The sequence below is a fragment of the Dermacentor silvarum genome, chromosome 4, assembly GCF_013339745.2.
Source record: "Dermacentor silvarum isolate Dsil-2018 chromosome 4, BIME_Dsil_1.4, whole genome shotgun sequence".
NCBI lineage: Eukaryota > Metazoa > Arthropoda > Arachnida > Ixodida > Ixodidae > Dermacentor > Dermacentor silvarum.
Window position 1 is genome coordinate 99550984 of NC_051157.2, and position 23319 is coordinate 99574302.

Here is a 23319-nt window from a genome sequence, read left to right on the forward strand (position 1 = left end):
TAGAGTGCTATGGGAAAATTAACGGGAGGCTGAAAAGGCCGCACTATATCCGGTCCTGAACTATAAGCGGTTACGTTATAAGTGGTCTATACTGTATATAATTCAGGTATGACTCTGTCGCTGTCTGCGCATGAGATGCCAGCTCCTGCTTTGCTGCTGCTTTTCTACTTGTGGACTTGCCGAACAGGGAATGCATCTTTTCCTTGCATGCATCCCAGCTCCCAATATTGTCTTCATTATTCTCAAACCACACCTTCACGGTTCCTTTGATGTAAAATAATATGTTTGCCAACATGATCATATCATCCCAGTCATTATTCTTACTTGCACACTTGTACAGGGGTAGCCAGTCCTCGATGTCGACATTGTCAGTCCCGCAGAATGTGTTTGGGTCTTTTAGCTGAGCCAGGACGACCGTTGTCGTTGCAGCCGCCTCGGTGGGTGCAGACACCTCTTCCGCCATTGTGGATAAAGCCAAGCATCTGCCGCTGCAGAGCTCCGCTATGTGTGGGTAACCCGCACCTCCACCAAAATGCCACGGGGATGAGAGTAGCAAAAAGGGATAGGAAAATTATATTTACAAGATATATACAGAGAGAGATGGCTGCAGGCAAGATGGCAGAACGACAACACGAGCGCTACTCAGATCGTCTTCACAGTGACAAACATTTGATGTATTGTTTTACGTGGGACTGTTGCCTATATGTGGCAAAAAACACCAGCACCATCAAGCAGGTGATAGTGTGCTTTGCTCTCTGCTGTGCTAGTGTGGAAACCGCACTTAGCCCTTTCAGGCACTGTGTACACAATTGTGTATGCCAAGATAGTGCATTAACTGCAAAAGCATTGATGAAAGTAATGATATTTACAATGTGTCGCATACATCTTGAAACACTTCTGATTGGAATTGTGCTGCAAGTTTGAATAAGATATGCAACATCTTTCAGTAAAACAAGTGGGAAGGTAAGCGGTTGAGTCTTCTTGCTCGGTGGCAGTATTTCGTAGGCAACGGGTTAACTTCTTTCATTGTGTTTAATGTCTTGCACCAGGCATAATATTAAAATGGCTGGCCAAAAATGTGAGGGCAGTGGCTTGCTTTTTTGTTTTCTCGTGGCCCTCGCACCTTATTTTGAAGGTAATCTGCAGAGGGTACAATGTATGGGTGAGCCAAGATGGCTGATAGCGTCATCCCACTGTGGGCGATGCTATTACCTGGGGAGGCAGAGTGGACCTGAAAGCTTCACAGGCTTTGTTTCGTACTGTCGATGTAAAGATATCGTTACAGGGAGATTGTATATACAATGGATATATTTACAAGGTAAGGTGCACAACGCTACAGCAATGGTTCAGAAGAGCGCGTGCACACGAGAAAGCCACGCTGTCGTCGTCGTCATCGTCTAAGCACCGACCACAGGATCGCCGCTCATGACATTACCCGCTGGCGGCAGAAGCATCGTCCCGGTGCAGTTAGGGTCCGGGCCGAGAGTGGTACGGTTTAAGACGTGAGACATGGACTATGTCACTCGCGATTGTTGCAGAGGCTGGCTTAGGATTTAGCAGAGCGATTTCATAGGTCACATTAGTGACTTTGCGTACGACGCGGTAAGGGCCAGCATAATGGGACAGGAGTTTTTTGCATAGGCCAATGCGACGTGACGGGAACCACAGCAAGACGAGCGATCCTGGAGGGAAATTCACCTCCCGGCGTCGGCGGTCATAGAGACATCTTTGATTGACCTGTGAAGCCGACAAGCGATCGCGGGCAACCTGGCAGGCGATATCAGCACGGGCAAGAGCATCACGAGCATATGCAGAGGATGTGTCTGCGTGAGGATGAAGTATGGTGTCCATAAGCAATGGTGGGTCGTAGCCAAACAGTAGATAAAATGGTGAGTAGCCAGCTGTGTCGTGACGAGAAGAGTTGTAGGCGAAGGTCACAAAAGGCAAGTTAATGTCCCAGTCTCGGTGGTCCTCAGACACGTACATAGCAAGCATATGTGTGAGAGTACGGTTGAGGCTTTCAGTAAGGCCGTTTGTCATGAGGATGGTACGCAGTGGTGAACTTGTGATTGGTTGAGCAAGAACGAAGAATGTTGTCGACTACTTTGGACAGGAAGTAGCGGCCGCGGTCCGTGATTAACTGACGAGGAGCACTGTGGCGCAGGATGATGTCGTGAAGAATGAAATCGACTACATCAGTAGCACAGCTGGTGAGAAGTGCTCGTGTAACAGCGTACCGCGTTGCGTGGTCAGTAGCGACTGCAACCCATCTATTGCCAGTGGTTGACATGGGGAAAAGCCCTAGAAGATTGAGTCCCACCCTGAAAATGGTTCATCAGGGATATCGAGGGGCTGAAGGCTACCAGCAAGCAGTAGGGCAGGAGTCTTGCATCTCTGGCAGAGGTCACAAGCCGCAACGTACTGTCGCACGGAACGGTAGAGACCAGGCCAAAAGAAGCACCTACGGATGCGATCATACGTGCGTGACACGCCTAGGTGTCCGGCCATCGGTGCATCGTGAAGCTGGCTCAAAACAGTAGAGCGAAGATGCGCGGGAACAAGTAAGAGCTCAGCGCCGTCAGGCCGGGCGTTGTAGCAGTGTAAGGTGTCGTTGTGGAGCACAAACATCCGTAGGGAAGGGTCAGGGTGTGGCGAGTTGAGACCGTCTATAATAGGTCTCAAAGATGAGTCACGTCGCTGTTCGTCAGCTATGTGAACGAAGCCTGTAATGGTCAAAACGAAGGTGTCAGGTTCATCTTCCAGTGTATCAGGGGGATCGACCGGGTATCGCGACAAGCAGTCGGCGTCTTGGTGAAGCCGTCCAGATTTGTAGAACACAGAAAATGAGTACTCTTGCAAGCGGAGTGCCCAGCACCCAAGGCGACCAGTGGGGTCCTTCAGCAACGAAAGCCAACAAAGTGCGGTGGTCTGTAATAACTGAGAAGTGCCTGCCATACAGGTACAGTCGGAATTTTGTGATGGCCCACAAAAGGGTACACATCCTTTTTGGTAATCAACTATGCCTTTGCCCAGCTAAGCACTCACGTTCTGTGATGGAGTAATTTTGCTCCGCCGGCAACAGAATGCGGCTTGCATAAGCGCCCACGTGGTGGAGGCTGTGCTGCTGTTGTGCAAGGACGGCGCCTATACCGTGGCCACTGGCGTCGGTACAAACATCCATGCTGGCTGACGGGTCAAAATGTGCTAGAACAGGTGGGTTCATTAGGATGGCAACGAGCGTTGAAAAGGCATCCGCTTGTTCGCGACTCCAAGTGAAAATGACGTCCTTCTTGAGTAGGCCAGTGAGAGGGCGGGCCACTTCCACGAAGTTCTGGACAATGCGACGGAAGTACGAGCACAGGCTAAGAAAACTGCGGATGTCCTTGGCCGACCGTGGAGTAGGGAACTGACTAACCACGCGGACTTTGTCAGGGTCAGGCTGCACGCCTGCAGCGTCAACAACGTGGCCGAGTACGCAGATTTGACGGTGCCCAAAGCGACATTTCGGCGAGTTAAGCTGAAGACGAGCACGGCGAAAAACATCAAGGACGGTGGACAGGCGAGTGAGATGGTTTTCAAACGTAGTCGAAAAAAACGATAACATCATCCAGGTAGCAAAGGCATATGGACCACTTGATGACTCGAAGAAGAGAGTCCATCATAAACTCGAAAGTAGCAGGAGCGTTACATAGGCCAAAAGGCATCACTTTAAATTGATAGAGGCCATCAGGAGTCACGAAAGCGGTCTTGGTTGTCCACAGCAATTTGCCAGTATTATGAGTGCAGGTCGATGGAAGAGAAATCTGGCGCCGTACAAGCAGTCCAGTGCATCATCAATACGCGGGAGAGGGTACACATCCTTTTTGGTAATCTGGTTGAGCTGGCAGTAGTCTACACAGAATCTCCAGCTATTGTGCTTCTTTTTCACAAGTACGACGGGCGAGGCCCAAGGACTGCATGAGGGTTCAACTATGCCTTTGCCCAGCATTTTCGCCACTTCCTATTGGAGGACAGCACGCTCCGGAGCTGACACACGGTAAGGCCGTCGGTGACTAGGACTCGCATCGCCGGTATGAATGCGTTGGGTGATGACGGAAGTCTGGCCCAGAGGACGGTTGCCAAAGTCAAAGATATCCTGGTAGGAAACCAGCACGGGGCGAAGGGCAGCGGACTGTGCCAGCGAGAGATCTCCTGATATCATGCGGGCAAAGTGGTCGCAGTACGAACCTGACTGCGATGACGGCGGGGGAAAATCCGGTGGAGGTTCTATGGTTAGGGCAGAAACCGTGTGGCCAGCCAATGGGGTCACATGAGCGTGATATTCCGCGAGGAAGAACTTACATCGAGAAGCCAAAATTGAGGATGGGAAAAGAGGTGCCATTGTTTGTAACTGTCACCACCGTACAAGGGAGCGCGACATTGCGTTCCAATGCGACCTCAGGAATAGGGCAGGCGACGTAGTCGACGTCGGGTAGGGGCGGAAATTCTGAAAGCTGGACGTATATTGCGGCTTGCGGAAGTAGTCGAAGAAACTCGACAGAGCGTAGGCGGGGTGGGCCGACATCGACGTTGTCGGAGCACAAATGAAGTTCTAGCCAGAGAAGGCCCGCGGAGCAGTCGATAAGGGCAGCATGTGTGGACAGAAAGTCGATTCCAAGGATGGGGGTACTGTTCATGGGGGCACTGTTCCAGAACAGCAAAAAGAACAGATATGTATCGACCAGAAATGGTGATGTGTGCAGTGCACATTCCAAGCACTCGGGTGTACGGCAGGTGTACTCCTGTCGGCTGCTCGGACGGTAGGTGAAGCTGCGGGTGTCAGGACTTTCTGGAGGCGGCGACGGAGGCTTGAGCTCATTACAGAAATTTGTGCAGCGGTATCAACAAGAGCTGTAACTGCCACACTATCAATTTCAAGAAGGTTGCATCGGGTATGAGGGACAATCAGAGGATTTTCAGGCCGGGTCGTAAATGCCGGGGGGCTGCACTGGCTAGTTTTCCGAGAGGTGGTCAAAGGGAGACCGAGAGCGGCGAGGTTGGAGCGAGCGGGACTTGACGGCACTGGGGTGATGGTGAGCGGCTGATTGGGTTTTCCCTAGGAGCACGTTCAGCACTTGAGGCCTCAGGACGGAACGATGGAGCATATGGTGAACGGTCCGGGCGATTGTAAGGGTTTGATCGATAGGACGTGGCCAGCAGCTGCGGCAATGGCGGGCAATGTGTCCAATCCTAGAGCATGTGAAGCAGATGGGCCAGTCATCAGGTGTGCGCCAATCGGCTGGATTTCGATAACGTGGCCTGAAGGTCGTGTTCGGTCTTGCAGCAGCGACGACAGGGGTGACTAGGTTGGTAGCAGCATTACCGTTATCAAAGGCGGGTAAAATGCCCATATTCGCGACCTCTTGGCGAACCACGGCCTGAATTAGCGAAATTGTAGCCAGGTTGTTGCTTTGCATACCGTCATGACGGGTGCCATGGCCTCGATTTCTCGACGGACGATCCTGGTGATGTTTTCTGGAGCTTGCGTTTGCCGAAGCGTGGCTAAACCTTCGCATGAGGACGTGGCAGCCGTATTGGGAAGTCGGTCGAAGCGATGAGTGATACGTTGACTTTTGGCCTGCTCAAAACGATGACATTCAGCAATGACCGACTCCACTGTAGAGCAGTTCTTACACAGTAGCAGATTATGCGTCATCGGCTATGGCTTTCAGTACATGTCCCACTTTGTCCGCTTCAGGCATGTGTTTGTCGACCTTGTGGCACAGAGGCATGTCCTGAATATACGAGATGTATGGCTCTGTGGATGTCTGAGCACGAATTGCGAGTTCCTGCTTGGCCGCTAGTTGTCGTCCGATAGGTCTCCCAAATAGATCGCCTAACTTCTGCTTACAGACGTCCCAACTTGTCAGATCTGCCTCATCCATCTCGAACTAGAGTTGCGCAGTGCCGCACAAATAGAAGATGACATTCGCAAGCATTATCGTTGGGTCCCACTTGTTAGTGCAGCTGACGCGCCCATACATTGCCAGCCATTCATCGACGTCCACGCCGCTTGTGCCGTTGAATGTCCCGGGATCACGAGGGTGCAAGAGAATGACCGGTGACAGGTGTTGCTCACGCTGGGTCGCTTGGTTGGTAACGCACCGTCCGCTGCGAAGATCCAGTTCCCGGTGTTGTAGCGAGCTTACCCAGCACCTCCACCAAAGATGTTACGGGGAGATTATATATACAATGGATATATTTACAAGGTAAGGCGCACAACCCTACAGCAATGGTTCAGGAGAGCGCGTGCACACCAGAAAGCCACACCGTCGTCGTCATCGTCAAAGCACCGACCACAGGATCACCGCTCGTGACAATATCATCAACATGATATATCGTGTACGTGGCTCCGTACCTTCGGATGAGGAAGTGCGATTTAAATCATTTCGATGTCATCCTTAAAACAGCATATAAGAAGGCACTGGGACTGTCGGTCAAAACATCTATGGAGCGCTTGCAGTTGGGGGTGCACAACACAACAGATGAGCTAATTGAGGCCCACCTATTAAGTCAATATGCCAGATTGGCAGGAACGAAAACGGGGCGCAAGGTGCTGGAGGACTTGAAAATCAGCTGCCCTTACCACATGGCAGCAAGACAAGACGTCCCGAAAGAGTGGAGGAGCAAGTTTGCGACACTGCCCCTGCCAAAAAACATGCACCCTGAATATCATCAAGCAAGGAAGAGGGCGAGAGCCAAGAAGATGGACGGGATCTATTCTAAAATAGAGGGAGCCTTCTTCGTGGATGCTGCGGGTCCTGTAGGAGGGGTCTCGACAATAACAGTTGTGCATCAAGGGAAAACGGTCAGTGGACTTTCTGTTCGGCATGGGGAAATTGCAGAATTGGAAGAGGTGGCGATTGCTATGGCAGCTTTGCATCCTAATTCCAAATACATCATTACGGATTCGCAAACTGCATATAGAAATTACATGCGGGGCAGAATTGTGCCGCAAGTTTGCAGGATTCTGAAACAATCTGGGGTCTTCGCTTCGCGCAAAGAGCTGATTTGGGTGCCAGGTCATCAGGGAGTAGAGGGAAATGAGCGTGCACACGCCGCCGCCCGAGCTTTCCTCCCCCAGGGTCCCTCCTCCTCCCTCCCCTTAGAACCGGAACTCCCCTTGCCATTAGTAACTTATGCAGATGTATTACAGAACTTGCTCCTATCGCGACGAAAATACCCGGGCCCTGCCAAAGGATTAGATAAATCAGAAGAATGTCTTCTACGGAGATTACAAACCATGTCATTTAGCAATCCAGTAAAGCTACATGCTATCGAGCCACAATCCTTTTCAGCCGAATGTAAATTCTGCGGGCAGAAAGCAGATTTGTACCATATGGTATGGGCCTGTCAGGCTAATAGTGCCTTAGAAACCACACAACAGCCAACGTGGGAAGGATGGGAGGCAGCCCTGTCCAGCTCAACCCTCGAGGACCAGCAAGCCCTCGTGAAAAGAGCCAGGGCGGCGGCCTTAGCCAACGGAATCCCGGAATAAGGATCCGACCACGCTTCCCCTAACTCCCCTCTCCTTTTCCTGTCAATAAAATGTTTTCATCATCATCATGATATGAAACCGTATCTCTGATCGTAGGCTCTCAAATTTAGGGGTGTGTGAATATTCGAAACTCTCAAATAACGAATTGAATAGTGTCTTAAATAGTGTCCTATTCGATTTGGTTTTTGAATCAAATAATCAATATTTGTAAGTGCAAGTATCTTTCGAATGCTTTTCGAATATTTCAAAACGTCAAGTGTGCCTAAATGAACATAAATTTGGAGCAAAGGTTCTCACCACCGCAGGCATATTACAGACATAAAACATAAGTGCTTGTGTAGTGGAGCAGGCCACACCACTTAAGTAGCCATACTTTACAGGCTGTACAGTGATCATTTGCACACTCTGAAGAGAGCTGTGCATGGGAAGCAACTACTTGTTGGCTCCTAATGCTCCATCTGTGCTTTTAATGAACAATGCTTCATAACGTGCTGTGTAATGACAGAAACTTGCTAACTTTAAGAATGCTGCGATGTGAACATTGTTTTATTATAATTGTGATAACGGCTGTTCATCATTCGAAAAGTATTCAATATATGATTTGATTCGATTTGCTTATGGCACTGTTTGATTCGTATTCGATTCGGTTTCAAAAAGCACTATTCGCAAACTCCTACTCTCAACGAAATGATTTTCTTCCTCGGTTATATTAGTCTCGTTTTTTATGATAGCACGATAATGCAAAAAGCTCTGTGGCCTCTTGTGCTAGAAAAATACCTCAGCGACTGTACTTATTTGCATGAAAGGTCCAATATCAATATATAATGAAATTTCAATATAACGAAGTAATGTGACGATTTTACGGACTTCATTATAGTATCTAAGTTTAGCTATAGTGTTTTGGAAACGTTATAGTAAAAAAAATTTAACACCTGGTATGCTGGAACTTGGGAACTTATAAAACCAGTGGCATCTTTCCATAAGAAGTGATTGCCCCCCCCCAAAACCATCACTGATTGAGGGTGAGAAACTCTTGAGGCAATCCTGTCACTGACATTTGCTTCTTTGAGGCTTCCTGTCAATACCATATCGTTTAGGTGGTTTAAGAATTGCTCGATATTGAACACTGCCTCATCTGTGAAGAGAATGCTGCGATGGTGGCGATGCTGCATTTCATTGCAGCTTGCAAATCTGCTTCTGGCCATCCTAAGAGCAAAAATATGCATTTGCATATCGGGAGTGGAAAAAAGAAAGCACATATAAGAACAGCAACTTAAAAACAGTATGAAATAATCAAGGCAAACTCTTTTACAACTGATTTTTGGAGAATGCAGGAACTTTTACCACACCCTGTACATCACCTCTAGGGTTTTTGAACATAATTTAGGAGCTTTCTTACAGTTTAGTAGTGTTTATGGGTCAACATTATTTACAACTGTGATTGACTGAAACATTGATGTGTTGTGAATTTAGCTGTGGGTGGCATGCACTACTATACAGCTACACCATGTGTGAATAACAAGAACATTAAAGTTCAAGAACTAGTACAAGATAACTTTGTTAGCATTGAATGTTCATATTTTATTTACTCATACTAGTGTCTTGTTCGAGCTCGTTCATGTTATGAGCTTGCCTTCTTCTCATGGTGACTGCTTGTATGTATAAGAAACAGAGGCTGGCAGGGATTTTTGAGTTCACTGTCTATGTGATTGAGGTGTTGCAGTCCTGCCTAAACTTTGAACACTTAAGGCTGAATAAGAATTCTCCCCGCTCTCTGTAGTTTAGAACCTCTTTACATGCTGCAGTGCACATGACACACACACAGTGTTAAACGTTCAGAACGTCTAGAACTGTCAAAGAATTTTGCAGTTCTGAAAAAAAAGTCAAGAGAGGAATAGAAAATATTTATACCGGTTGCTCTTGGTTAGGGAAATTGATCCACAATCAAGGTACCTAAGAAATTGGAATCTAAGTTCAGTGCCTTGGTTTCGAGAACGCCCAGTCTGGCCAACTGGCTAGGCTATGCAAGATGCACTGCTTGTTTTATGATTGAATCATACATGAATAAATAGCAATGCTATGGATTTTCAGTGAATTTTGAGTGAAAAATTCAGAGAAATCTTGCAATCATAAGAAAATATGAAAATGCCAGCATGCTAGGCTCTGTGCATGCTGTCCAACGTATCTACAACTCTCTGCAAGGAAACTATCACAAGTAATTGACTGATGCAATAACTTAATTATTTACAAGCCACTCTCTTGCCTGGCCCAGAAATAATTATGCTATGGTTTGTCAGTGAATTTTTACTGAAACATTCAAGGAAAACCTGCAATAATGAGCACATATGAAAATGCTACAGTTGGCTGGGCTTCTTAGTCAAGCAAAGCTCGCAATCACATGCTCAGCAGAAGCCTAGCCTAACCTAACCTTACCTTACCTGGCATTGATGGACATAATAAAGGAGTGTTGCAATGTTGCTGCAGACAAGTGATCTGGCACATAATCTAAAGACATAAGGAAAAGGTATGGACTAGCTGGCACCAGTTTTGTTTTGCTGAGCCCCAATTCTGTTACTCTGGCATAAGCGTGTAAAAATAGACAGTGGACGGCCATTGCAACCCAGACTTAAAATAGTAAAGACGAGGGGCTACAAAGGATGTGTTTACCATTTAAAAGACGAACGCAAGGGCAAGGAAATGATGACTTGTGTTACAACAACAAACTATTCAGGACGCAAACCTGCAGAAACATAAACAGAGAATCGACATACACGGATGATAACCATAGACTGACATTCACAAAGGCTTGTTGGGGTTTGTTCATTGTTCATTTGTCAGTCAGTCAGTTCCTTGTTATCATTTGTGTGTGTGAGTTCTTTGTGTATGCATTTGTTGGTTTGTGTCCCGAACAAAATAGAAGTTACGACCCATGTCGTTGTTTATCTTGCTAGCTATATTGCTATTTGGTTCTTCACTGTCGCTACATTGTGACAGTATCCTGCTTCAAACTTCTAGGTCAGGAACTAGTTCTTCTGAAGGGGAAAAAGTAGTTAAAGGTAGACAGAATACCCCGATACGGACACTACACCTGTCTTGCTCAAAATTGATGCCTGAACCATACTGTGTCAGGAGAAAAGTAATCAACTTTGGCTATCCTAGTTAGCTGGTCACCCTAATAAGGACTGGATAAGCCCAATTCCAATTAACTTATCTGATGAGAACTGGCACATTTAGCATGGCATGGCTGGGGGCCGATATAGTTAAGGTGACGTTAAATTAGAGATAAATAAGAGATATAAATAAGCCGAGGTGTATTAGTAAATTAAGCTTATGTAATACTTAAAAAAAGGCACTCTTGCTTTGTGAGGAGGGATGGTAAGCCATAAAAGACGCAAGAATGAAAGACGGGTGATGCAGCTGCATTGAAGTTCCCCCACCAGCTCTCGCCATTACGCTATGGATTTTAATGGCATCCTCTCGGGCTTAGTTAATTTTTTATTGGTATTGAAAGGTTGCATTGAATTTTTAAAAAAGCCAGGGACATGTCCAAGATACGAGACTATGTCACACATACCGGTGCTGGGTTTCCGGCATGTAATAAAAAAATGGAAGTATGGCCTTAATTTTGTATTTTAGTAATCAACCTCTTTCAAGAAATAATGTAAGTAGTGTTCTGAAAGAATAATTAGTTCAGTTTAAACTGATTTAGTGTTTATCTTTAGTGTCACTTTAAGAATGCAGAAGTGTTTTATTGTTTTGTTTTTTTTCACATTTTTACTTTCCCTGCATGTTGGACAATATAGAAAAGTATTTAATTGTTCAACTTTTGGGGGCTATATTGCATATCTCATTTTCATTGTGATCATTGGAATTGCACTGGAGTTAGTATGGTACTCGTGGGTAAACCTCCGCCAGAGACTTGATCAAATATCTTTATAACAGACATTTTATGTGAAGCAAAAAAAGGCACCAGCTCCTGAAGGAAGCGATATTAGATCTCCCTTTAGCATGGCAATCTGGCATGGCATTTATGCATCAAACTACATCGCACTTGCAGTGCTGCTGTACTTGTTTTGTATGTTCCCTGCTGTTGTTGCTCAGAGACAACTTTTTTTTTTTTTGTGCACCACTTGACAGAATTAACGCCTATAGCAGCACGTTGAATGTAAGTTTGGATACGTACCACGAACAGTAGAGTTGCCTGCACCAAAACTGACTGCAGCGCCGCCCTATTTCTGTGACGTCACGTGATGCAGCAGAGAGCTGCTCAACAAATTAGCAATTCAAACACTCACATTTCATGGTGCTCAATTAAGTTCTTTTCCAATCCCCCTCCTCTCCTTTCCCCTTTGGGAGCTTTAAAAGTGAAGTCGGCCTTCACGGGCTTTTGCCGCCAATCATTGCGTTTAGATTACGGATTTTTTTTTTTTTTTTTTTTTTTTTTCCTCGTTGAATTTGCTGTGTAGACGCGTGCAGCCGCGCAAGGTATGCACAGTCATGCATCGTTTACGCGGAACCCGGATATTCGAATTGCTATTCTCGCACAAAGAACTGCGCGTGCTAGCGCGAGGGGTTCGCACGATAGTGTCGAATTACCGGCCGTGCACGCCGGCGCAATCGATACCACGTATTATGCGACGGTCCGTGTGCCCTTGTGATTCCACGCACGCACGCATGTATACGTTGCCGCTGCTGCTGCTGCTGCTGCTTCCGCACTCGTTTCTATTTCTTCATTCGCGCGCGCGGAGCCTGGCATCAAACGTCGCTGAAGCCGCATCGGTCGCGCGGCCTTGGAGCGCGTTTAGGCCGTCTGGCGCAGCGAAGGTTGCCCGGAGCGCATGACGAAGGTGCGCGTGATAGAAGAGCGGCAAGAGCGGCTGGCGGTGAAAGCATAGAGAAAGAATAACTTTTTTTCTTTCTCTGTGGTGAAAGGGGGGGTACTAGACAGAACTAAACAGTTAAAATAGTAGTATAGAGGGGTGGGGCGGGAGGGAGCGGGGAAGGCGGCGAAAGACACAAGGTCCCTAGATAAATGAAGAAAGACGCGGCAGACGCGGCGCGGCGAGCCGGAAAGCCGAACCCGGCTTCGCGCGACATCGCTCACGCACATCGGCAGCGGCCGGCTCGCGTTTGTATTAGTACAGCTCTGCACTTGCGGACTCTTGCTGCGGCGTTCTAAAAGTCACCTGCGCCACACTGCACTCCGCGCGGAACAACCCGGAAGCCCCGGCCATTTCGTTATCAACCCGGTTTATCAGAGACGACGCGCGCGGAGGTTCTGGGCGGAGTCGGGCGATCTTGCTATTCCTGTTTATGCGTGACTGTTTGCTTGACTTTCTGCTTAATTTGACTATCTTGTTTTCGAGGGTTTGAGCGTCGCGACTTGCGCGCGGCGTAGCAGCGGGAGTGTTGATATAGCGGCTAAGCGGTGCGCAGTTTCGCTCTGCCGCAGCCGAAAAGTTTGCGAAATTTTGGCATTACTTTTTTATTTCTATAAGTCCGCGTGGCGTTTCGTTAATTAACCTCAGTTAAAGGAAGCAAACCGTACAATAATCTGAATAATAACTGAAGTTTCAGTACCTATTTCGGTCTGTCTCCTGGTAAGAGGTAAGGTTCGCTTTATAGGGGGGTATCAATGTCCTTTGAATGTTGAATGCTCGGATGACTGGTACATGGCTTTTCTTTTGTATTTGTAGCGAAGTTTAGGTGACTGTTTTCGAAATGTATCTTTTTTTTTTTTTTCAGTGAAGCGGAAACACCTGGAAAATGTGCCCGAGCGCATGACTGAATCTGAATTCTGGACGCGGTTCTTCCAGTCCCATTACTTTCACCGAGACAGGCTCCACACAGGCACGCGAGACCTGTTTTCTGACTGTGCTCGCAGTGACGAAAAAGGTATTGACTGCCGGCTGCTTTTTTTCTAGTCGGAACTGTGCTACTAGATGCTTGCGAAAATGGAATATTCTCATTGACGTCTGTTATTGAACAAGAAGATGGGATGTTATCATCATAGTTGTATGGCTTTTGAAATGCTTCGAGTGCACTCATTAAATTTCAGACTGGCAATTAAAAACGTACTACGGGCATGTATCGAATGCCCTTTGGTAATATTTGGGTATTTTTTTTTCCTGTGATCTACATGAGTAAGCAAGAGTGTATTCGTTAGGCTCTTTTGCTCTGAAACAAAAAGAAATTAATATTTTAGTTTACTACTTTACGTGCAAAGGCTGTTCCTTCTGAAAGAGCCTAAAATGGAAGCTTAGGCATTAAATATGTTTTCAAAGAATTATTACAAAATTTGTTCAGAGGAATGTTGATGTTTATCTAAAAGTAGCATAAGATCGCAACGATACAAGGGTCTATGTATCCTTCTCTGTTACGTGCATGCATAACTAAAGCTGAACAGTATATTCTCTGTTAGGTCTTCTGTTCTTGACATTCAGGCATGCTATACTCTGTGTTTCGGGGCTTATTATTTTACTTCTTTTTTTTTTTGCACAGGTTGGTTGTGTTCACTGTTTGCTATTTGTACACTGCTGTTCTAGATATACAGGAGGCTATTGCAAAAGGATTCCGCGATCCATTTGTCGACATCTCATCTTTCCAAGACATCGAATCATTTAATGTGAGTCTGTATTTTGTGTATCTGTGGTCTAATGTGTTTCAGAGCTTCGTTTTAAATAATTTAAGAGCTTTGTTTAGAAAGGGAGTGGTGTTAGATTGTAGGCATAGAGTCTAGACTGTAATCCGCATCCTTGTCCTTGTGGACGGATTTTGGCTGAAGTAATGACTGCGTGGAGTGAAACGCATTGTGGAGCCTAGTGGTGTTGAGTGTACATTTCCATCGCTTTTTTTGGCTGTTGCATGCTCTAGTTGGAAGGCTCGCCTTCCTTTTCTTTCATCACTTAATGCAGTGCTCTACTCTCCTGTTTTTGGTTATATCTTTGTTGTGTGTTACCAAAACTGTCTTGTTGAAACGGTTACCCAGTTTTCTTGTTGACCTTGTTCCATTTGTTAGGTTCCATTTGCCGTCTCATGTTGTTCGGGGTTTAATGCAGTGCTCTACTCTCCTGTTTTTGGTTATATCTTTGTTGTGTGTTACCAAAACTGTCTTCTTGAAACGGTTACCCAGTTTTCTTGTTGACCTTGTTCTATTTGTTAGGTTTCATTTGCCGTTTCATGTTGTTCGGGGTTGGCATTTTGGTGTAGGCCTGTCGTTTCCCTGACCAACTGAGATCATATTTTGATATGCCTATCAAAGCATTGCCGTGTTTTTGGACCTAGATTGCCTGTTGGGATCTTTTACCTCTAACTTTGCGTCGTTTATTAATGATAAACAGCGACAGAGAGCAATTTCTTTATTGAAGAAAACGCCGCCGGCCTGTGACAACTCTGAGTAATACCATTATTTGATAGGCAGTGCATACATTGTTTGTCTCTCATCCTGTTGTGTGTTTTCCCTGTTTACGACAAGTCAATTGGCCCAATACTCTCATACGCTGTTCTTTGCTTCTTTTGTCCGTGACTCTCAGGATTGCAGCCATCTGTAACTTATAGAAAATAGTCTTAACAAAACTAGGATTTGGTCCAGCATTATACAATATATTTAAGAATGCACACGGCACTGATACCAATATGCAGTATATTAGACCCTCAAGATATGCCATTTGCAGTGGTAAAAAGCAGCAGTGCTGTGAGCCACAGCCTAATAGTTTAAAATGGCAGTTTTGAAACTTGGAGAAACGGGGCCTGAATCCTAGACCTATCAATTTATTATTAAATAACTTATTCTGTAAATGAGTTTTACACTATCTAAATAAATTGTGCACTAGGCACAACGTATGTACATAAAGCACATATTATACTCATTTGAAAGCTTGATAATAAAAGAAAATACTGTGCATGGTTTTTTAAAACCTTGCATCGTGCTTAATTTACAATGCGCTCTTGCATATCTACCATTTTAAGCAGGGGCAAGCGAAGGTTTAAATTTGGTCTCCACTCCGTTAGCCACCAAACCAAGATATTCAATAGATGGTAGCATGCTTCTAATGGTATACTTGCCGTGTTAGTCCATTCGCTACGACATTCTGCTGTTGAGTGCGAGGTTGTGGGTTTGATTTCTGACTGTGGCGGCCGTGTTCTGATGGGGACAGAGCGCAAAAATCTCGCGTACTTATATTTAGGTGCAGGTTAAAGAACCAGAAGTGGCTGAAATTAATTCGTAGCCCACTATGGCTGTGTCCTAATACTTGCTCTAGATGGCTAAATAGACAGCTAAATGGCCAGCGGCCATCATATGTCTCGTTATAGTTCTGACGAAGCTGGCAAAAGAGACGGATTCACTAAAACACCATTGAATTCAAAAACGATGAAGACTGCTTTGTCGTCCAAACATGGTGGCGGCTGAGCGAAAGGCTTGGAAAATTGATGGAAAGTTTGTCCGCTCACAGGAAAACGTAGTAATGCTCTTTTACAGATTTAATGTGAGCTGTGTTGTGTTTTTAATACATTGCCATATGCAAAGTGTTAAAATACAACCGTTATACTATGTGCATTTCTTAGTCAATGTGAGGTGTTGTCATGTCGCTGTGACTTCTAGGCAATTACAGATGCATTTCATGACTTCGGCTTTAAGCTGCTTTCTTAGCTGTTAGCGTAAACTGTCTCCAATGCTTGCCAGAATTGGAACACACTCTACAATGCATCATTAGTTTTGCTTTGGGACATTAAAGCCCATAATTTGACTTTGATTTTTCACTAGTGTTATGTTGATGCAAGTAAGAAATGGCATGTGCAGTGACTGACTGCTTTTCGACCTCCTGTGCATACCAGGAACGAGACCTGCCAGGGTCGGTGACATATGCAGGGAGTGTAGCGAATCACTCTATGATTCGTAGATTTAACCATCACTCCATGATGGTTCTACGTGCCTGTGGTGATGACAAAGATGCCCCTGTGGAACCTTCCCAAGAAGAAAACCCTGTTGCTGTCAAGCATGTAAGTGTGTGCATGCAGATTTTTCTGGGTAGAATATTAAGAAGATTAATTAGCTCCACCAGACAGGTAATACTGTGAGAATGTTTATCTTCTGGTTAGAATGTTGATTCAGTGAAACTTTTGCCATAGCATAAACCCATTTTTCCATGCCCTATGTTTTACTACCGTGACAGAAGGTAGTTGACTGAAAATGTTGACATCCTGGAAAATGGCCAGACTGCTGATTGATTAGGCAGCATTTTCACCTTTTGTGACTGGAATTGAGGACTGCATCCAATATGTGTGTGATTTCACAGTAATACTTTCAATATTGTGACAGATGCAACTCCACCAGTGTTACCTGCCATATCTATAATGTGCTGCTGTGCCTACTAGCTTACTACAACAAAGCACTAAATTGTGCCACTATCACCAGCAATCGCTTGCATCCTGTTGTCGTGGCGAGGGAAATTATGGCAACAGTCCTATATGCAAATGTGCGAAATTTCACCAATTCAGGTAAACTTTATTGCACAGCCTAATGGCATAGAGAAGATGGTGTCTCGCCAGCTTCTTTATAATGCTGTCGCACTGGACAGAAAGTTGGCACCACTATTGTTTGTAAACGACTTGTTGGCCGTTGGCAGCGCCATTCCATCGCAACAAAAAGAAACTTGTTGGGAGCCTTGTTCTTGCAACCTGTAAGAAGTGTTGATAATTTTCACAATAACAGTCAAGCTGTTGGAGAACATATATTGCTGATGCGGCAACATGTTTCGGTAATGTAAGCAGATCCTTAGAACTTCAGATGCTATTTTGTGTTACAGAAAGTGTCTCAAGCATGCTGATCATTGGTTGCATGTAACCTCATGCTCACATGATCCTTTTGAGCATGACTGTCGCTGCTTCACTGTCGCTTCACCTTGATCTTCGCTGCTTCACCAAAACCCCAGCCTAGCTGATTGTTTTAATATGTACTCGAAAAACCAACAGTGTGGCCCATCTGAGGCCTTGCACTGCATTGGCATTTATGTGAATTAAACAAGTCTGCAACTGTTTTACAGGATGAGACACTACAAATAATTCTTCTTGTTAAATATTGTTTCAATGGCCTTTTCTGTCCAGCGAAAAAAATGCTCTGAGGCTCTTCACTTTTGACAGTGAATGCTCGAGCTGTAACGGCAACAGCTGAGAGAAACTCACATTTCATCTGCTAATGCGTTTACATAAGCACTTCACAACCCTTCCATGTCGTTTATGATCTGTTCATACCTTATTATGATGTGTAGGGATTGACATATTTATTATGATGTGTTAAGATACGAACCAAATTGAAAAACGACAAGGACAGGAATGCCGTTTTTCCTTTCTGGAAAAAAAAAAGAAAAGGAAGGAAGGACGTTCTTTCCTGTCCTTGTCATTTTTGAATTTGGTTCACGTCTTAACACATTGTAATTAGTATGAACCAACTAGCCTGGCAGCAAGTAGTGATACGTGACACATTGTAATATGGCATGAATTGGTACACTAACATTCCCTATGACATTATGTACATACCAACTTGCCCAACAGCAAACTCTCCTGAGGTGCTTCACGCTTATTATTCATCACAAGAGGAATCTGTCTGGACCACACAAAGAAATCTGTCTTTTCACTGTTGTGCGTAGTGTTCCAGTGCTTGCAATGCGAGACTGTAGTCTGTAAAGTGTGTGCAAAATGGGACATCTAAGTGCCTCACTGCATGTGCATTGGCTTAATAACATATTCCTATATCACATAACTTCCACGAAACTGCCTTGGTACAGTATAGACCACTTATAACGTAACCGCTTGTGGTGCAGGACCGGATGTAGTGCGGTCTTTGCAGACTCCTGTTAATTTTCCCATAGTACTTTATGTATACACGTATCGCTTATAGTGCAGTTGCGGGAAACGAAATACCGGTTACAGTGCAGCTGCCTGGGAGTACGGAAGTCAGCGGAGACGGCGAACGCACCCCTCAAACGGGCGCCCCAAGGAGCGCTCGAGGAAGAAAGAGAGACGAAGTGGAGAAGAAGGGCACGTGGTGCGAAAAAACAGCCAGTGAGGCTGAAACCAGAACCTTGAGTGCGAGTTGTGAAATATCACGGCGCGCATAGCGAGCGAGGGCCACTAAACTGCCAAGGCCGGCCAACGCTCGCTTCACGATAACGGCAGTAAACGAAACTTCAGGGAGTAGGCGCCGCCGGCACCGCACTGGGAAGGGTGCACGCAGAGACCGTGGAATGTGAGGGAGGAGGGCGGCAGGGAAGTGGATTTTGCATCGGCAACTCCGCCGCTTCGGTGGCTCCCCTCGCCCTCCCTCATACCTCCCTCACTTTCGACTGTCACCGTGTGCGCCCGGCGCCGTGGAGGCGCCGCCACTACAGCCGGCCCGGCGCCAGCTCACCGAAGTTTCGTTTTCTGCCGTTATCGGGAAGCGGGCGTTGGCCGGCCTGGGATAGCGCCGCTGCTTCCCTCTGCGCCGTAGCTGCAGCGTGCAAGGTCAACACGTGACTATAAAATAGAGGAAGCATAAAGGAGAAAGAAGGGTTCACTGCCATTTTCTACGCGTGGCTGCGGTAGCGTGGCTGAGACGTCGGCACGTACACGCATGTTCCGGCGCAACGCAGAATCGGCGACCTTGCCATTTGAGAGAGGGGGAAATTTCCGCCGCATTTTTTTCTTCTTTTTTTGTTGTTTTGTTCACGCGCGACATTGAGGGGTCTCTCCCAAGCGTTTACTCTATGGCGGTGCCGGCACAATGCCGGTCGGAGGCGCCGCCGCGTGATTTGGTTCGAATTAACAAGATTCGACTGTAAATTGAATGCAACCGTTCTAGCCGCATTCCTCGACTGTCGCATACGCGTGGTGGCTCGGTGCACATGTTTTGCATATGTGCGGGCCTTGAAAATTGTTGCTTTGGTTATAGTGCGGTACGCTTATAGTGCGGATATTCGCGACTCCGGTGACTTACGTTATAAGCGGTCTACACTGTACATTAGGCAAAATGCTTGGCTTCCAACTGAAAGGTTGCAAGTTTGAACCTTATCCAAGGCCAAGATTTTTTTTATGCCCCGCCACATTTTCTGATGGCATGTGCTCAAATACCTTAGCTTTCCGCTAGTAATGAGGACGTGAACCTCTTTAGTTCGCAAGTACAGACTGAAGCAGCAGATGCAATATAGTACTGGTGTCTCTTGCATTGTTGGGCAACTCGTTCCAAACTAACATGGGGGATGCGACAAGACCAGCGAGTAATGCATCAAGCCATCAGAAAATGAAGCCAAAAAAGGCATAGGAGAAAGTAATTGTGCCTTTAATTGAAATTTAGAAATAATAAGGAAAATGAAAATGGATGAAAACACCGTGAGGACAACTTGCTGCTGTTGGGAGATGAGAGCCCGCATCTTCCACACTACACGTGCGATGCTCTACCAATTGAGCTACGCGGTGGCAGCTTTTCCTTTATCCACAGTCTTAGTTGTGTGTGTGTGCTAGGAATAGCCCTGGGAGTGTTAGCACCACACACAGCCATGGCAACATATATAGAGTTAGAACATAATTTCAAATGCAGACGTGATCTTAGACTGGCCACTTGTGGCCACTTATTGCACTGGCCGTAAATCCTCATATACCGCCTCAGATAATGAAGGCTGCCAGAGACTGGACCCTTGCTGGGCAATGAAGGATAAGGAGAACCGAGTGGCTCTACTTTTTTGTAACAACCACATGAAGCCAAGGAAAGCATAGGAATTTCCCCAATGTTTTTTATGGCTTCATTTGTCATCCCCCTTTCTTATTTCATTCTCTGCCAGGCAAAAGTGTGGGAAAAGACGCAGCTGGATGACCTGGTTGGCAACAGTGGGACTGGCAGTGGATTGCCCGTGCGGCTGGGCCAGGGAGAGCGGCACCAACGAGGACCCACGACAGGTGACAGTTCGGCGACACCTGAGGCTCACGTGGCACCTAGCGTCCTGCAACGGGAGCTCGCGCAGTGGAACCCCTCTGGCCAAGGGGTAAGGAAGCGGTAGCCGAGGCATTGTTCGTGTACTGTACTGGTACTTCAAGCCTTTTGTAATGCATATTTTTGGGTATTTATTCTTTAGAAAGTGAGGCTTGGAATGGCTTGCATTCTAGAATTGTATGCAGGACTACAACTGCTTGAACACTGCCTCTTCTTTTTTTTTTGCGTTAGCATTAGGAGTTTCGAAGTAGAAAAAAGTGCATGTGTGTGAAGTCTGGGAAGATGCTCACGTGGTGTGTGTGTGTATGTATATATATATATATATATATATGTATATATATATTGTCACGCGCTAAGGCAAGATCAATCAACAGTACTAGCAGCCAGACCCGAAGAATGCCAGACACGAAAAGATGGTTCTCCAGCTGGCGCGGGATCTTCGACTTCGTCGTCTTCTTCGCCGTTCTTGCTGGGCACGCAATGCTGATCGTTTGCTGGCTCAAAACACCAGGTGGCATTATTCCCCCTCCCAATGAAGCATCGACTCGATGCTCAACCACAAGACGTACACGGAAAGTACATATATTAGGTAAGACACACACAAAAAAAAAATGGAAACGCGCTAGCCCACATACGGACATGAACACGAGGCGAAAAATGCGTTCTGTGGTCGGGAACAAAAAAACAATCGCTTCGCAGTTCTTCGGGGCAAAAAAGAAAAAAAAGCAGCAAAACAAGAAAAAAAAATGTTTGTTCACCACTACACTGTATGAACATCACTGTGTGAAATACGGCTTGAGGCGGACGACATGTACAATCTCTGGGCGTGGTAATCGGCGCTTGGGTGATGACAGGTCTCCGTCTGGAATCACTTCATAGTTCACGTCACTGACACGCCTTAATACTCTGTACGGTCCGAAGTACTTGCTCAGGAGTTTCTCGCTGAGGCCTCGCCGTCTAATGGGGGTCCAAACCCAAATTTGGTCACCGGGCTCATAGGTAACTTGTCGATGGTGGAGATTGTACCTTATTGCATCTGTACACTGCTGCTGTCTTATGTGCACACGGGCCAGTTGACGTGCTTCCTCGGCGCGCTGAATGTACTCCTCGACGTCAGGGGCTAACTGGTCGGGCTGATCGATGTCGTCATACGGAATCATGGCGTCGAGCATAGTTTGAACATCTCGACCATAAACGAGGCGAAACGGCGTGAATCGTGTAGTTTCCTGCGTGGCAGTGTTGTACGCAAACGTTACGTACGGCAGGATTTCGTCCCACGTTTTGTGCTGCACATCCACGTACATAGAGATCATGTCTGCCAGTGTTCTGTTTAGTCTTTCTGTCAAGCCGTTAGTCTGAGGGTGGTATGCAGTGGCCTTTCGATGACTCGTGTAACTCAACTTAAAGATGTCGTCCAGCAGCTTCGCCGTAAACGCCGTCCCTCGGTCAGTGATGATGAATGACGGTGCGCCATGCCGAAGCACAATGTGATGCATAAAAAACTGGGCAACCTCAGATGCTGTCCCGCGTGGTAGTGCCTTCGTCTCAGCGTAACGCGTCAAGTAATCGGTTGCGACAATGATCCACTTATTGCCGGAGGAAGACAAGGGAAATGGGCCAAGAAGGTCCATTCCAACTTGATCAAACGGCGTACGCGGGGGGTCGATGGGTTGTAGAAGGCCTGCAGGCTTGAAGGGTGATGACTTGCGGCGCTGGCATTCACGACATCCTTTCACGTAGCATTTGACGCAAGCAGTCAGTCTAGGCCAGTAGTACAGTTGTCGTACCCTGTCCAGAGTCCTTGAGTAGCCCAAGTGACCAGATGTCGGCTCGTCGTGGCAGGCTAATAGGATGTCGTCGCGAAGGTCTTGAGGCACTACTAGAAGATGTGGTTTGTCGCCGGCACCTGTGTTTCTTTTGTATAAGATGCCCTCTCGTAGGCAAAATGACGACAACCGTCGCGAAATAGGGCGAGGAATGGACGCGATGTCGCCTTCTAAGTGATCGATGATGGGCCTTAACTCAGCGTCCGATCGCTGTTTAGCGAGCAGATCCGGACGGCTGAGGGCTCCCAGGAAGGCGCTGTCATCTTCCTCGTCAGGATTCTGGGATTCAACAGGTGCTCGTGAGAGCGTGTCAGCATCTTCATGTTTTCTGCCAGACTTGTATACGATGGTGATGTTAAATTCCTGGAGTCGCAGACTCCAACGTGCCAATCGTCCAGAAGGGTCTCGGAGGTTGGCCAACCAGCACAAAGCGTGATGATCGGTCACAACCTTAAATGGCCTCCCGTAGAGATACGGCCTAAACTTTGTAGTAGCCCAAATGACCGCGAGGCACTCCTTCTCTGTGGTGGAATAATTGGACTCGGCGCGTGACAGAGTGCGGCTCGCGTAAGCTATAACTCGTTCAGTCCCGTCTTGCCTTTGCACCAGGATAGCTCCGAGACCAATATTGCTGGCATCAGTGCGTACTTCTGTGTCAGCGTCCTCATCGAAATGATCGAGCACGGGAGGAGAAGACAATCGACGTTGTAGCTCGGCAAAGGCGGTCTGTTGTTCATCAGTCCAGAGGAATGGCGAGTCGTCACGTGTAAGGCGAAATAGCGGCTCTGCAATCTTCGAAAAATTTTCAATGAAGCGTCGATAATATGCGCACAAGCCCAAAAATCGTCTGACACTTTTCTTGTCGGTTGGAGCTGGAAAAGCAGCTACGGCAGCAGTCTTCTCAGGATCGGGCCGAACACCTGCCGCGCTCACGACGTGACCGAGAAACTTCAGTTCCTCGTAACCGAAATGGCATTTCTCTGGCTTGAGGG

At 46.6% G+C, this 23319-nt stretch overlaps 1 protein-coding gene across 7 annotated transcripts in view; it reads left to right on the forward strand.

The window, feature by feature from the left end:
* LOC119448782 (general transcription factor IIH subunit 1) overlaps positions 1-23319 on the forward strand; it is a 93317-nt gene that overhangs the window by 19177 nt on the left and 50821 nt on the right. Inside the window, exons 5-8 of one of the 7 annotated variants that reach the window (XM_049665879.1) lie at positions 13283-13432; positions 14083-14162; positions 16373-16537; positions 20353-20553. The exons of 3 other annotated variants lie outside the window; for them this stretch is intronic. In XM_049665879.1, coding sequence (XP_049521836.1) covers positions 13283-13432; positions 14083-14162; positions 16373-16537; positions 20353-20553 — 596 coding nt within the window. The remainder of the gene's footprint in view (positions 1-13282; positions 13433-14082; positions 14163-16372; positions 16538-20352; positions 20554-23319) is intronic. 3 more of the 7 variants (XM_049665875.1, XM_049665877.1, XM_049665878.1) reach the window with 3 other exon arrangements.